Raw genomic sequence first — 14,867 nt, 5'->3', positions numbered from 1 at the left:
CCCTGTACTAAAACTAGGATCAAAGGCTATCGGAGAAAGAGGCAAACAGCACCATTTAAAGTAGCTTTACTTCCTAAAAAACAAATTGACAATCCTGTAATACAAATTTGTCAACTTACTCAGATAACTTACTCAGGCTATTACCTAAAATATATTAAACAGTTGCCTTTTTTTTTTTCTAGCAATGTTCTAGAAAGATTAATTCTTCAACAGCTCTAGAAATTACAGAGAGGCTAGACTAGTGGCAAATAAATTCAATTAAAATGACAGAATGGCTCTAAACCACTGCAGGTGCAATAAGCTTGTGCAATTCTTGCCGGTTTGTGCAAGGACTGGTCAGGACAGCTAATCCTGGTTATACAGTAAATGGGGTCACAGAATCAGCCAGTCTCTACAGCTACTCATTGAAACTTACCCCCCTGCACTAACACTGAAATTACTGATAACCCAGTTCTACACAGCTGAAGGAAGTTTTTCAGTCACTAGATACCAGCAAAAAAACCCTCCCCGTTTTCCAGAACACACACCAGAAAGGGGATTCTTTGGTCAACTCCAGTCACTTGTTTTGGTGGTTCTCTAAAGAGCTATGAACTAAAACTTACATCACATAATTGTGGGGTGAGCTTTTTAAAAATGGCAATACTCTTCTTAACTCGAGCTCAAAACTCATAGCTGGTGGTAAAGTGACTAAAGCTCTTCAAGTTTAAACACCACTAACACTGCAAAAGATTTTACTTTATTTTTAGCCTGTCCTCGGAGTTGTCAGGAAATGGTTGATACTCACACTTCATAGCACAGCTGAGACTTATGCTTTTATAACATTTAAACAGTGATTATCCAATTAACACCTCTTAATAATTAGCATACCTAAACTGACATACAAATAAGGGTACACATTTTAAATATTACTTAACATCATCTTTCTGTCATCTCCTATTGCTAAACATATTCTTCTTAACATCAAGGTTAAGGTTATTACTAATGCAGAACTGAAATTAATTTGACACATAGTGAAAAAGGACTCCAGTCAAGTAAGGAGCTCTTAAGTTCAGCTGCATTTCTTCCACTTTAATGGACCGTTCAATTAAACCGAAATCAGAAACAAAATCAGCATTTTAGTAGTATTAATGTAGTTAGAGAACTCTCAAAATTGGCACATTCTTTCACTTGCCAAATTCATACTCATCCAACCAAGATGCAGCTAAATGAGTGGCAAAGAATGAAATACTTATTTTTTGCAGATTTTCTTTACTTCATAAAAAAGATTTCCACTGTTTCAGATTAGGTTTTTTGATACCTATAATTACACCTGAAATTTATTTTCAGTCTTTCACTTCCAGCAGCTAATTAGCATATACCCAAAATGAAAAGGCCATTAGTCAACTATGACCGAAATTAGTCCAAAATGCAAAATCTGATTCTGCCTGTCCATGCCCCACCAAAATCTCAGACTAGATGATTAATGAAGTTGCAAACATTAATGAATTTCTCTCATAATAAGACGTGGAGCAGGGCGATTTCTGTAGGGTAGCCATCTTTGGCCCAGGAACCGGCTCTACATCATCTACACACGGGAGATATGGAGTGATTGCCTTCGTTTTCGCTGCTTCTTCTCCCACTTCTCCTTCACTCATTAAACTATTTTTATCTCAACCCAGGAGTTCTCACTTTCACTCTTCCTTTCTTCTTCCTCCATCCCACCGCATATGGGAGTGGGAAGTGAGTAAGCATCTGTGCAGTGCTTCGCTGCCTACCAGGGTTAATCCACACGACCTGTGCTTTCCTGAATAACTGCTCTTGACTCTGTTCTCTGTTTCTACCTGAAGGGAAGGTACAGAAGAATGGAACCAGATGATTCTTGAAGGTGCATGGTGACAAAACAAAAAGCAAAAATACAAGAAGGCACTCAGGAAATTCTGAGAGTACAGAAGAAAAACACGAAGGTGGCTGAATATTGCATGCAGTGCCACTGTCACAGCTTTCCTCAGTGCAAAGGTTATTTACATCTCCCCACCATCCAGCAGCATGACGGGAGGATGAGGATAAACAGCATACTAATCCAGGACTATCTTTGTATAAACTTTATAGAGGGCAATGCAGTAAAACGTATCAGGGGAGAAGGGTCGAAGCAGAAGAGGCACGGCAGGTATGATGTTTATAAAAGAGAAATGTAGGGCAAAAGAAGCGACTGAGTTGGGAAAGGATCCAAGTTACAAAGATCAAGCGTGGGACATTAAGGAACTTACAGCAGTAAAATGGAGGAATGTCTACAGAGTCTTTCAAATCAAGATCATTATGCACAATTTCCTGAATTTCTTTGCTTATTTTAAATAGTTAACTGAATAGAATTCATAGACATCGGACTCTTCATTAGTCCTAATGCCTCCACCTTGCTTGCTTCCATTCAGTGTTTTCCTCTGACACGTTTCAGATATTCTCCTTGAATAAAATTTAAGTAATTTCCTACTTTGTTTGGCATTATTTATGTAGAAGGGAAATAAAGAAATAGTCATTTCATAAATCAGTCACTCCCTGGTGATCTTTGCTCACTGCCATTTCACAAATTGTCAGGAAGCAGAGAGTAGACAGGGCAATACCTCTGGCCTTCCTTCCCTCCCAGGAATCAAAATCCCATCTCGTTGTAAGGCTGGAAGTACTACTGTCATTTCATCACATTGCTTTAGTCACTCTGAAAGTGTGTGTTACATGACAAACAGGGAACAAAGTTGTCCTCCACTGCTTCTAAACAGATTTTAAAAATATATATATATACACACATATATTTACACATACATGTAAAATATAGCATATATGCATGTATCTATATAACATATAACATCTGTTTATAATCATATATAGATAAGTTAATATGTCTATAGGTTATTATAGTAATCAGAATATTATACCATAATTACATTTATAAATATTTCATGCCATAATTCCTTCAAGAAAAGCACCAAATAAGTATTTACAGAGATTTTTAGACTGTTACTGATCAATAAATAGATGGTAACGCTTTCCTACTGCAGATCTTGCAATAAGACTAACCCATGTATCACATTTCTACCAAAAATTCCTCATCTTTGTTTCACAATACAACATTTCTGGAACTTTATGCCATTTATTAAAAATATAAAATCAATAGCCTGAACTTTTTCAAAAGAAGTCATTGATATCTTTCATTTTCTAAATCCTTTATAAAAATCTCATTAGGTCAAATAATGTGTATGTGTGTCTCCAAAAAAAAAAACCAAACTTTAAAGAAGTCAATCACTCAAAAGGCACTTCTGAAGCCAAAATTATGCTCAAATCAGAGCTTTTTAGTAAAAAGCTGGTTTCACTCTTTCCTTCTAAAGAGACCTCTATTTTTGTTCTAATACATTTCACTGTACGTAACACCATAAAAATCCAGCAAAAGCAAACCTAGCTCCTGTGAAGCTAGGGATAAGTTCTAAACACATTACAGAGGCTATCATCATCATTCTAATCTTTTAGACGGACAAAGTGAAAACAGGCACTAATTTGCCTAAGGACTTATCAGGTCTTTGGAAGGTCAGAAGCAGAAAAAGAGCCTTCCAAGTCGTAGCTTAGTAGTCAGTATCATACAATCACTAATAGCATGTGTTAGAGTAATGCACGCTAATTTTATAATTTCATTCGGAGACAGGTGCTAGCCATTATAACACTTGATATCTCTAGTTTTGGAATAGATGTACGTACCGAACACTAGTAAAAGCAACAGAATACAATCTACAATTTCAGTTCTGATATGAATCCACACCTGTTCTAGAGCAGTTTTGCAAATTTATGTGTTTGCATATATACATATACATTTTATATGTATATGCATACACATATGTGTATAGAGACATACATATAAAACATTATTCACACATACATTTTTTTTAAACAAAAGGTAAAACACGACATGAGATACTATGTGTCTACTAACTCTTTCAGCTGTTTACAGCTTTTGATACAGCAGAATAAATTTACTGAAGCTGTCAATGCCACTGAGTTAATGGGTCTTTGAAAAACATTTGAAAATTTAACTACTTGAACCTAGCGTGTTCTCCACAACTGCTTCATAAATGTATAAGACTTGCATACAAGGCAAGACAGTCAGACAAAAGATTTGGTCTGGCACAGAACTGCCTGTTGCTCTCAACTGCATACCTTAATTCTTTCCAGAAAAAACACCCAATACATATTTACAGAGATTTTTGTATTATTATTCATCAATAAACAAACGGTAACTTTTCCTACTTCAGGACTTGCAAAGACACAAACCAAAACAGTTTACACCTAAAATTCTTCTTGTCGTCATCGCACTAATACATACCACAACTCCAAATTGTTCTGGCTCAGCAAGATCATTATATTCATCCTTTAGTTCAGCTAAGGCATTGAGTTCCTTCTGCTCAGGAAGATTCTTCACTAGGTTCTAAAACAAACAAGGCATTATATTAAATTTGTTATATTAAACTAGCTGACACATTAAAATAACATGCTTAAAATACCACAACCTGGAAATGCATGAGGAAATTATAAGAAGCTTATTTTATTTACACAGCTTTAACATTATATAAATATCCAATCAAATCAGTAATTATTTAATAAAGACATCAGCACCTCTGTTAGAGTCTCTAATTTGAAGAATGCCTTTTCTGGATTAAAAAGTTAGACAAAACTCCTTGATGCTGTCAAACCCTGAAGAATTATACTCTATCTACAACCTTTCTTTGCCCTCATGATTGCATCTTGCTCATTAAATATTAATCTAGAAATAACTGGTCTGTATAAAGCAAGACATAACTATCGTAAAAAATAAAAGTCTTTAAACATTCAAAATAGCTGTGCACCAACTTCACTTAAAAACACTTTACACAAAAAAAGAGCAACATCTCAAAACGGTACAGGTCTTCTGGACAGTAAATATACTGGAACTCTGCAAAAAGTAGAACTTGCTTCAAATCGTCTCCAAGTCCCCAGATAAAACTGTATGATTTATTACATGATCTTAACATCTCAAAATACAAATATGCTAAAAGTATATAATACTTTTATTAAGGCTGAAGAATATTTTAAGAAATAATAAGTAAAAGTTTAGGTTATATTTAAATTTATATATATATTAGTTTAAAACAAAACAATAATGTAATTCTTCAAGGGGAAAAAGTATACATTTACATTCAAGCAAGCTAGCAAGAGTCAATGGGCCTTTTTTGTTCAAAAAGGTTCATAAATCTTAAGATCAAAAAACCGAAGTGAATTAAAAAATTATGAACTGATATAATTGCACTGTGGCTGTCCACACACAGAGGGTGCCTGTTACTTCATTTCCAATCTTCACTAACCACCTTTGTACATATTAAAGATTTATGACAGGAAAAGTCAAGAAACAAAACTGATGTTATATTTTGGACACTGGATATGGAATCCAAAACATTGCAGTAGCCCGGAGACAAGTGTGATTCTGTGGCATTTCAAAGGGCGGTGAGTTATGGGCAAGCACTACTACCTGAAGAAATCAAAGGGAATGAGTTGGAGACATTTACCTACAGAAGAGAGGCAGAAATTCCCCCAGATCTAGGTGAACACAGCATCCCTCCTGCTTTCCCACTGTGGCTCTTAGGGGAATTTTTTGCAGGGGTAACTGCCTAACCACCTCATAAAAGGAGGTGACCTGTTTCTGTATGCCGGATAATTGATAGACACTTAATATGCATACAGGGGCCAAAGTAGTAGTGCATTTTCATTATTAACTTCTGAAAAATCAGCACAACATTCACCCAGCTCCACAGGTGATGCAATGATTCCTGTACCAAATAACTAAGAAAAAATACTGCCTTCACACAGAAATAATTTTTTCTTCTACACAAACACAGTGGGTCCCAAGGTACTAAAGAGAAAAGCATAAGTCCATGTTCTTCAACAAAAAGTTCTTACTTTATGAAGCCACCCTCTGAAACTTGCATAAGTAAATGGTAGAACCACTGATGGTTTCAAGGTTTACTTCCAATAGTGTGTCTATGGAATACGCAATTCTACAGCATTTTAATCACAACATGTATTTTAGTGAAGGTAAGGTAATGAGCTACAGCTACAAAAATGAAATCTTTTGATACTTTCTGCAACACTAGTCACAGATGTAAAACACTTCAGAACATGCTCCTTGAACTTGAACCTTTTCTGGTTAGGTTATTAGCACACCAGTTCTCCTCCCACCAGAAAATGTGCACTGCCCTGTGCTCCCATAGAAGGGACCTGCACACTGACGCTATCAGCAAACTGATAATGACTGCTTAGGTTTATGCCACAAAAAAAGACTCTGATAAGAAAAAAAGTTCTGGGCCTTTTAAAACCAGAAAAGCAACCAGTGCTACAGAAGCATATTTTTCCATGTATAAGAATCTTTATTGGAGAAAACCTGTACCACTAGAGGTACAGATGTCTTATTTTTAGAACATACCAATCTTGCCATCACACTTGCAATATTCTTATTCGTCAGGAGAATTTGATTACTGATCACTTTGCCCAGCTTGATGAAATAGGCATTAAGGTACAACTTTCAGAAAGGCATCAGGCTAATTTGTCAAATTTGCAAGTGATAAAGTAACTTTATTCTCCAGGCGGAAAGAATCAAATACTCATCTGTCTTAACAAGCAAATATAAAGATAACAAGCAGTCTCATACGAAACATCCCAGTTACAGAAAGGTTTTTACACTTATACCAAGGAGCTACTGAATGTCTCTACAAGCAGAGTTCGATATACTTGACAGAGACAAGCATCAGATTCACCTTGATGTCATACAAATACACTGTAGCCTTGTGTTTAAACATAAGCATGCTTCCTTTCCTATTAACCCAAACCCATGCCCCACAAATTTGTAGTTAAAAACAATAGGAATCTCTAAAATATTCTTGCTCATTTGATTGACTGTTTAATGCTGGTAAAGCTCAAAGACATGAACTAACTAAATAATGTAATTGTTATTAACCTATTTTCATTAGGTAGACTAATTACAAAATGCTGTCACCAAAAATCTCACTGTATTTATCAGAAATGTATAGTTCATTACACATTAATAAACTTACAGTTAAACATTTTTTTTCCATCAGTGCAGAAATACAAGTACCTACTACTAAAATTGCCTCTTTTTTTTAGCTACTTAATCAAAATATGTTAGCATGCTTGAGTATTTCTCTTTCCTTGTCCACACCCCTTCATGGTTGAGAGCTAACAGATCAACTCACTGTACCCTCAGCTTCTAAGAAAGAGAGTTTGGCTATACTAGCACTGCAGCTCCTTATATATACACATCTATATGTTTAAGTACGTTTACTTTCATGGAATTGTATTCAATAACTGAAAATGAAGATTAAGCGTTCAGTGATCACCTATTCAAATGCTTGTCAGTACTTTCAGAAACAGAGGTTCATAATGTATTCATGATGCTCTGGGTTTAAATAACAATAGGGTAAATAAAAATGGTTTCCACAAACATAACAAGAAGTAGAAATCTAAGGCTGACATTAAGAGACGAAAACTATCCCTCACTACTCACTGTCACAATGTCCTGGGTTCTGCTAAGCACCATGCTTGACAACTATGTTTACAAGAACTTACCCTCTCAAAGACATGCTGGGAATTGAGAATATTTTTTCCTACAGTGTTTTGCTCAAGGAAGAGTTACAATAGTATATAGTCTACCATGTACTCAAACTGATTAATCAAATTAATTTTAGTAAGTACAACATCAGTTTGAAAAGCAACAAGAAATGAGGACTTGTGAAGCATAACTGAAGAAGCACTTTTCTATATGCTCAATTATGCTATACCTGTTTAGCTTTCCCTGCTTTGATACTTAGAACAAAGGAGTATCTATATATGTGCATTTTTATAAAGCACAAGTTTTGTTAAGCATGAAAGAAAGCAAAGTTTGCTTTGTGAAATCTTTCCAATCAATAGTACTGAAAACTGTTAAACTGGTAACTTAGTTAAGAACTCAGAAGACTAGAACAAAAATAAACCAGAACAGACTGAAGATGAAATAGGTGATACATTCCACTTACCCCAAGACATTTGTAAGAATATCTTTAGAAACACAGCAGGAATCTCTTCCAGGTTACCAGCTAAACCTCCCTGCTATTAGCAGCAGCTCTGCCACGACATTTCCTGCAGAAATGGTCCGATCTCCAAAGCCTCAGCTTTCTGAAGATTACAGGCAGCTGAGTTTCTAGTTAGTTGCATTCATGACGAATTCACATACATTTATTCTGGTGTTAACATTGCCTTTTACTTATGTAGCTTCATTTTTCTCCCCAATGCTTATGAACATCAATCTTCCCCCCACATCACTACAGTGTAGTCATATCCCCTCTCAGCTATTTATATTGCTAAGCTAATCAAGCCAATCTTTTCTAGCTTCCCTCTGTAGACGGTTTCTCCATCCCTCAATCATCTTAAGTAGTTTTTAAGTTCAGCTTCTACATTTTAAATTCACTTTTGAGAAACGTACCAGGTATTTTAGAGAAGGTCTTAGAATTGCATTATTCAAAAGCATAACAATTATCCTCTCTACTGGAAATGCTTGACCTGATACACCTTGCAATCGCCTTTGCCTTTTTTATGGTATACTGGGTCTGGCTGGGATGAAGTCAAATTTCTTCATAGCAGACCATATGGTGCTGTTTTGACTTGTGACCACACCAATGCTTTAGCTACTACTGAACAGTGCTTGTGTAGCTTGGGGGCCTCCTCTGTTTCTCATCCTGCCAACAGGCCAGGGGTAGGCAACCTGCACCCCCTCGCTCCAACAAGTGGGCCAGGATCAGTGCTTGGGACCGGACCAGGGTAAACCCTCTGCATGCAGCTACACCACAGCAGTAAGTACACTTGTTCTGCTGAGCACAGACTCGCTATGGCTGCTCCTCAATCATTTCCTACTCATAAGCAACTATTACAACATTAGCTTCCAGCACTTTACAATTAACATGTAAGATCATGACCTTATACTTCAGCATAACTTTACATCGTATTTCTATTAATCCAGGTCTCAAGATCTCTCTACATTTGTTGCAGAAATAACTATACCAACATGAAACTATTCTGCATTTGAGGTATTCAATGTGGGATTCCTCTACCTGTTGATTTTTTATTTTACCAATTCTGTAGGCTTCTCATTCAAATCCTCTGATGTTCCTGATCAATAAACATACAGTTAAAACTTCTTACTTATTTCCAAATACCATATATCATGTGCTTAAGCTTTTTTACTCAGTGGCCAAAGATAGTATTTTTAGCAACTTAAATATTATGTATTAAAAATGCTTTATATTTAATTTTAGGGCCCATACTCAAAACCAATCATTTTCATAATGACACAGCCTGAAGCAGGACATCTTAGTGAAATACATCAAAGTCAGACTGGAAATAGATTCCCATCAAATGGGAGCTTCCAAAAAAATAATGCCGCAGCAATCAAAAAAAAAAAAAATCAAGGACAATCCTAAATGAAATATGAATGAGAGTTTTGGGTATCCAGTCTATATATTCAGACACATTAGGTTAGGCGGTATAACTCTCAGAATATGACACTATAAGAAAATATAACTGTTTGTAGTGCTGCGAGTCCAATAGTTTGAGGTCTGTAAGAAAATTGCAGCCCTTCCTTTAGTGCCTCAAAAAAATCAAAACTCCAGAAATGTAGGAAGGCCTTGGTGACACAAGAAAAACTGCAGACAAAGGACAAGCAAATTCATTTTGAGAAATTCAATTCCATTTACACTGTATGTTTTGCAACATAGTAATTTTGTTAAAAAACACATTATTGTTAAAATTTGAAGAAGTTATAAATTATCTAACTAATTATGAAAAGACTAGGCAACTCGATCTAGCCCACTGTCCCTGGAATAACCATTTTCCAAATCCAAGAAAGGAAGAAGAAATCTAGAAAGCCTTGCTCGGGGACTGGGACACGGTTGCAAGCAGCAAGGAGTAAAGGATAAATAGAGGCCCAGTATGTTAGCTAGAATGCCAGTCTGTATGACATGAAAATAAACGAGTTCAACACCTGTACCATTGCTGTGCTACACCTGTACACCATTTTAGGTTTACATGTTTTTCTGTTGCACTCTGTCACTCCCCGAAGATCATGAGGGGCAGCATACACACTTGCTCTCCTCCTGCTGTGAGGAAATCTGAGAGGGATGTAAAGAAGCTGTATTCCATACTTTCTTCTCTCCAGCTAAGAGATTTTTGGACTCAAAATAAGACCAAACCAGCTTGAGACCAAGTTTGATTTACAGACGGTTTTGGGGTTGTAGCAGTATCCTGAAACATTCAGGTAGTTTCATCTATCACTAGTGACAAGCAGAGTTGTTTCCACAAGAAGACTGATGAAACTTCATTATCCACCAGCCTAAATCTGGTAAATGCTTGTCTTCGAAAAACTACAATTATCAGAGATTTCCTTTTGAAAGAGAAACTTCATAAAGTCAGAGATTCAAGATGACTTCTGTTAACAGCGTCTTTTTTAGAGAGTTTTACTGCTATCATCGACCGTATTCAAAAATAGAAGTGAAATAAACAAAATGGTAAACACAGCTGATAGTTTTGTAGCTGATATCCAGAAAACTCTGCACTGTTCTCAGTTTTGTACTATTATACCTTTACAGCATTTTTATGTGCAAAACAATCAATGAACAAAAGTAAAGGCATTTTCAAAGACACATACCTGAATCAAGGATTCACTCAGCTTCTCTTCATCAACTTCTAAAATGATATTTTTTATTTCTTCATAAGGCAAACGGAAAGAACCCAAAAATATTGCTGAAATACAGTAATAAATAATTAGATTCAAAAATGTCAAAAAGATTGATATAAGAAGGCAGTTTCTAGCAACTCAAAAATCACATCTTCACCCAAATTAAGATGATTCACAAGGAACAAGTTTTCTCTATAAAACAAAAAGTAGATGAGGCACACTACTGCAGCTGAACTTACAAATTTTACTTCTCTAAGAAATGAAGCTATGACAATGTTTTTAACCATTTAATCAGTCTCAGTTGCTCCTTAGCAGCGTTACTTATCTCTACCAATAACGTCGTATTTTTATGAATAGCAACATACCTGCATTACTATTTAAACTGACTTTACTCAGCCACTAGAAGACTTGAGCTATTACTTTATGCTTTCATAACGATGTATGAATAGCTGTACTGTATTTACAATTGGTCGAGTGATATTTACATGACAATCTAGCAAAAATTCCTTGGCAAAAGGGTAACGAAGAGCTGGGCAAAGACAAAAAAAAATTCCCTAACTCTACCAATTTTTAGGGCACCTAAGCTTATACAAGAGACAACGTATATTTTATACCCTTCAAAGATGGGAGTTCTCAAAGCAATTTGATCTCAGGATATTATAACATATCAACAGAGCCTCATGCAATAAACTACAAAGTACTCCTAATACAGATGGATTAGCACACCATTTTAATAAGGTGCTATATATCCAACCTAACTACTACGGCTGACTTTCCTGCATTCATATTTTCAAAACCTGAAGTTTCATATCACCTGTGTCTCCGCGCATTTTCTGCTTAAGAAATTGTGCTCATGGGTGTGGCAATAAACCACACACAGACTTGGTTTTTTACACACTTCATATGACACAAGCATAGATGGACTAGTAACATTCGATGGTATTTCTAATTCAAATTTAACAAAATCTACTAAGTGACTCATTTCCCTCCATAATTAAAGAGAGAAGCAGCAAGTTAAAAATAGTAAGTGCTGGGTTTTTTGCACTTTATAATAGTACTATTTGCACCTAACTTACCCTATTTCGTAACACTTTTTCTCTCTAAAAGACTAACTCCCATCAAGCTCTGTTTCTCTATTGCTCTAACTTTTTTCATCACAAAACACAACACTTAGGAATGGCCTCTAGACTCCAACCCACAAAACCTACCAAGACTGAGACTCCCCTTGTACTTCCAGTCTAAAGCAATTAATGAAAGAATCGATTTTTGTTAAAAAAGAAATATAGTTCATTAGCATTTGTCTACGTCATTATTCCACGTTACTTTTTTAAGATTTCCCATGTTGTACAGTGAATTCAAATCTTATATACGTAAAACATTTCCGAACTTAAGACTCCTGTTCACATTAACCTGTTTTTAGAAAAAGAATATTTCACATTTAAACAAAAACAAAACAAGTAAAACATTTAGGAACAGTCGTGTGCACATGCTAATTAGATATTCACCTAATACATTTCACATCACTTACATAAGTTTTGTGCGGCTTTTCCATCCAAAACTCTTAATTCTTTAATCTTTTTCTTTGACTGACCCATTTTCTTTTCTTCCGATTCTTCTACTGCCTTTTTAGCTGTAAAGAATGTATTTATTAAATTCTGATTCATTATTACAACTGTTAAGCCTAACAGACTAATAGTAACTCAGCTAGAAAGCCATGATAATGCATTTATTAGAATCAGTTAAAGGCAAAATGAACCCACCGCCTCAACGTACTGTAAAATCTCCAAAGAAACAAAGCAAATTTACACAGTTAGGAGGAACATGAAATGAAAACGTTAATAGTACAATGACGAATTTTCCCAACCACTATCAAATTATATTTATACATTTAACCCACAAAATTTATTATCTTCATCTCCAGTTTATTCCATACACCTTTAAAAACAGTGATTTGGTTTCACCTCAAAGCACAAGAGTGCCCTCTGTTGAAATATTAATAATTCAAATATCATCTGAAGTTCTTCATCCAAACCCAGTAAGATAAATCATTTGAGATTTATCACACTACACAAAGGTAGGTCTTCACTAGTTACTTATATTGTCACTGGTAAAGAGCAAAATAAAACTAGAAAACACCACGTATTTTAAAATGAATTTTTCTAATTAGCAAGGATAGCTAGACTTCTATTCAGTAAAGTTATAAAGAAGGTAACATGTTACTGAAATCTTTTAAATATATGCTGATCTTTTGCTTAATTTAACACTTAATTTTCGCAGAATTTTCTTAAGTACTATTTAATTTCACCCATTAACAAGGATTTATTTCCCTTTAAACATCACGTAGCTTATTTGGCACTGAAGGAACAGAAACTTAACATGCTTAACAATAACATTAGTTAAAACTTATTGAACATTTTAAGTCATTCAGAAGTAAATGAAAATTTTGAAGGCCAAATTAAGAGGAAATTTTAAGCAGACTAAATATGCTTTTCTTCTCTAAGCATTGTTTTTTGCTGCGCTAATTTCATCAGCATGGGTTTCATTACAGGTGTTTCCCCAGAAAAGATGATGTTCATTATCAGTGTGAAGAATAACACCAAAGTCTCAATTTCAACCTCTTAAAAAAACCAGAACACAGAAAACAGTTATTTTTCTCTTTACACACTTTACCACTAGGAAAACATCTGGCATAAAATAATTCTACTGGGTGTATACCACTTAATTAGTTCACCTTGGGCATTTTCCTACCAGTGTAAACTAAGCTAGTACAAGGTAGTTCTCTCATCCCCAGCTACCTCTAAAAAGCCTAAAGCAGAAAAAGCTAAACAGAAAAGACAATTCAACAACCATGCAATATTTGCTCTCCCCTTCCCCATCTTTATTCTGCAAGCCTAACTACACAAGTATGACCAGCTTGCTTTATATTTGAAAAAGGACAGAGATATACACCAGCTTGGTAATTGTGCTGGCTTTGGCTCACGCAGAGTTAAACCACAACAGTAACACACAAATAATATTCAAAATTTCCACCGGCACTGACCCTTCAACTATAATGAGTTACAGTTTAAAATCCTGAAGTGACACTCCATGAAATAATCACACCCTCATCACTATTCATTCTCAACTAAACAAGGAAATAAAACCAGGCACTCAACAAAACAAACCAAAAACCACCTAAGAGTTAAAAATCAGTCATCCCATGAGAAGGCAATAAACACTATGAGTTCAAAAGCTACTGAAAAGCCTCAATTTGTGTCTGTTGAGATAGGTGTGAGAACTGATTCAAGACGACGAGTGACCTGTTCCAAACTCCATCTGTTTGAGAACTAAACCCTGCAGATTTCTACATACGATTGTGTCTTTAAAGTATTGAACACCACACACCCTCACAATCCACTCACGGAGTACCTGCACCACTCACCTGGTTTCAGATTGCACTCCTCCGGGGTTGTGAAACTAGTAACCACATTGAGAACACAGAAGACCAAAGTTTTATAACAGGCCATGGCTACTCTCACCTGCTTAAGCCTGAAGGGCTATACTACCATCAGTCATAAATCACCCATTTTATAAACACCTCATGTCTAGGTTAGATTAAAACTCTTCCATTTGGAAAGAGACCAGCGAAGATGTTCTTTCCAAAGGTTCTTATCTTTTCAGGCATGAGACTTCAAAGACTTTACGTTAGCTTCAAGCTAATTCACAAAAAACGTGGACAGATACTCGAATTAGATGCTTGTGTGACTGCAAATTCGCAATCCAGCATCAACAAACTTACCAACCTAAGACTCGTAGGCAGAAAGAAATATTAAATTACTAGAATTTCTCCAGCAGAGTTTGATCCATGCTTGAGATTTCATTAAGCGTCAGAGACCTATCAAAAGCCATGCCCGTCTCTCTTCTGTCAGTGGCTTGCTCTCCCTCTGATCGCACAGTCCACTTAGTCACACTCAACTGTGACAGGACCACAGGTTACAGAATTTTAAAAAGTAATGAAGTAAATAAAAGCCACTTGATACATTTCAGAATCAATATACTATTGCTGACCAACCTTCCAACCCTTTTCAGGTACTCCCTTCACAAGTTTAAAGACGAG

At 35.7% G+C, this 14,867-nt stretch overlaps 1 protein-coding gene across 4 annotated transcripts in view; it reads right to left on the bottom strand.

The window, feature by feature from the left end:
- Positions 1-14,867, bottom strand: part of DIAPH2 (diaphanous related formin 2) — a 245,851-nt gene that overhangs the window by 150,272 nt on the left and 80,712 nt on the right. For all 4 annotated transcript variants that reach the window (XM_075435212.1, XM_075435213.1, XM_075435214.1 and 1 more), the window contains 3 exons: positions 12,300-12,401; positions 10,742-10,836; positions 4,343-4,444 (listed from right to left, as the gene is read on the bottom strand). In XM_075435212.1, the coding sequence (XP_075291327.1) occupies positions 4,343-4,444; positions 10,742-10,836; positions 12,300-12,401 (299 nt within the window). The remainder of the gene's footprint in view (positions 1-4,342; positions 4,445-10,741; positions 10,837-12,299; positions 12,402-14,867) is intronic.

Source organism: Opisthocomus hoazin, chromosome 14, assembly GCF_030867145.1.
Source record: "Opisthocomus hoazin isolate bOpiHoa1 chromosome 14, bOpiHoa1.hap1, whole genome shotgun sequence".
In the NCBI taxonomy this organism is placed as follows: domain Eukaryota; kingdom Metazoa; phylum Chordata; class Aves; order Opisthocomiformes; family Opisthocomidae; genus Opisthocomus; species Opisthocomus hoazin.
The sequence above is the reverse complement of the archived record's forward strand: the minus strand, read 5'-3'. Positions and strand labels throughout refer to the sequence as shown.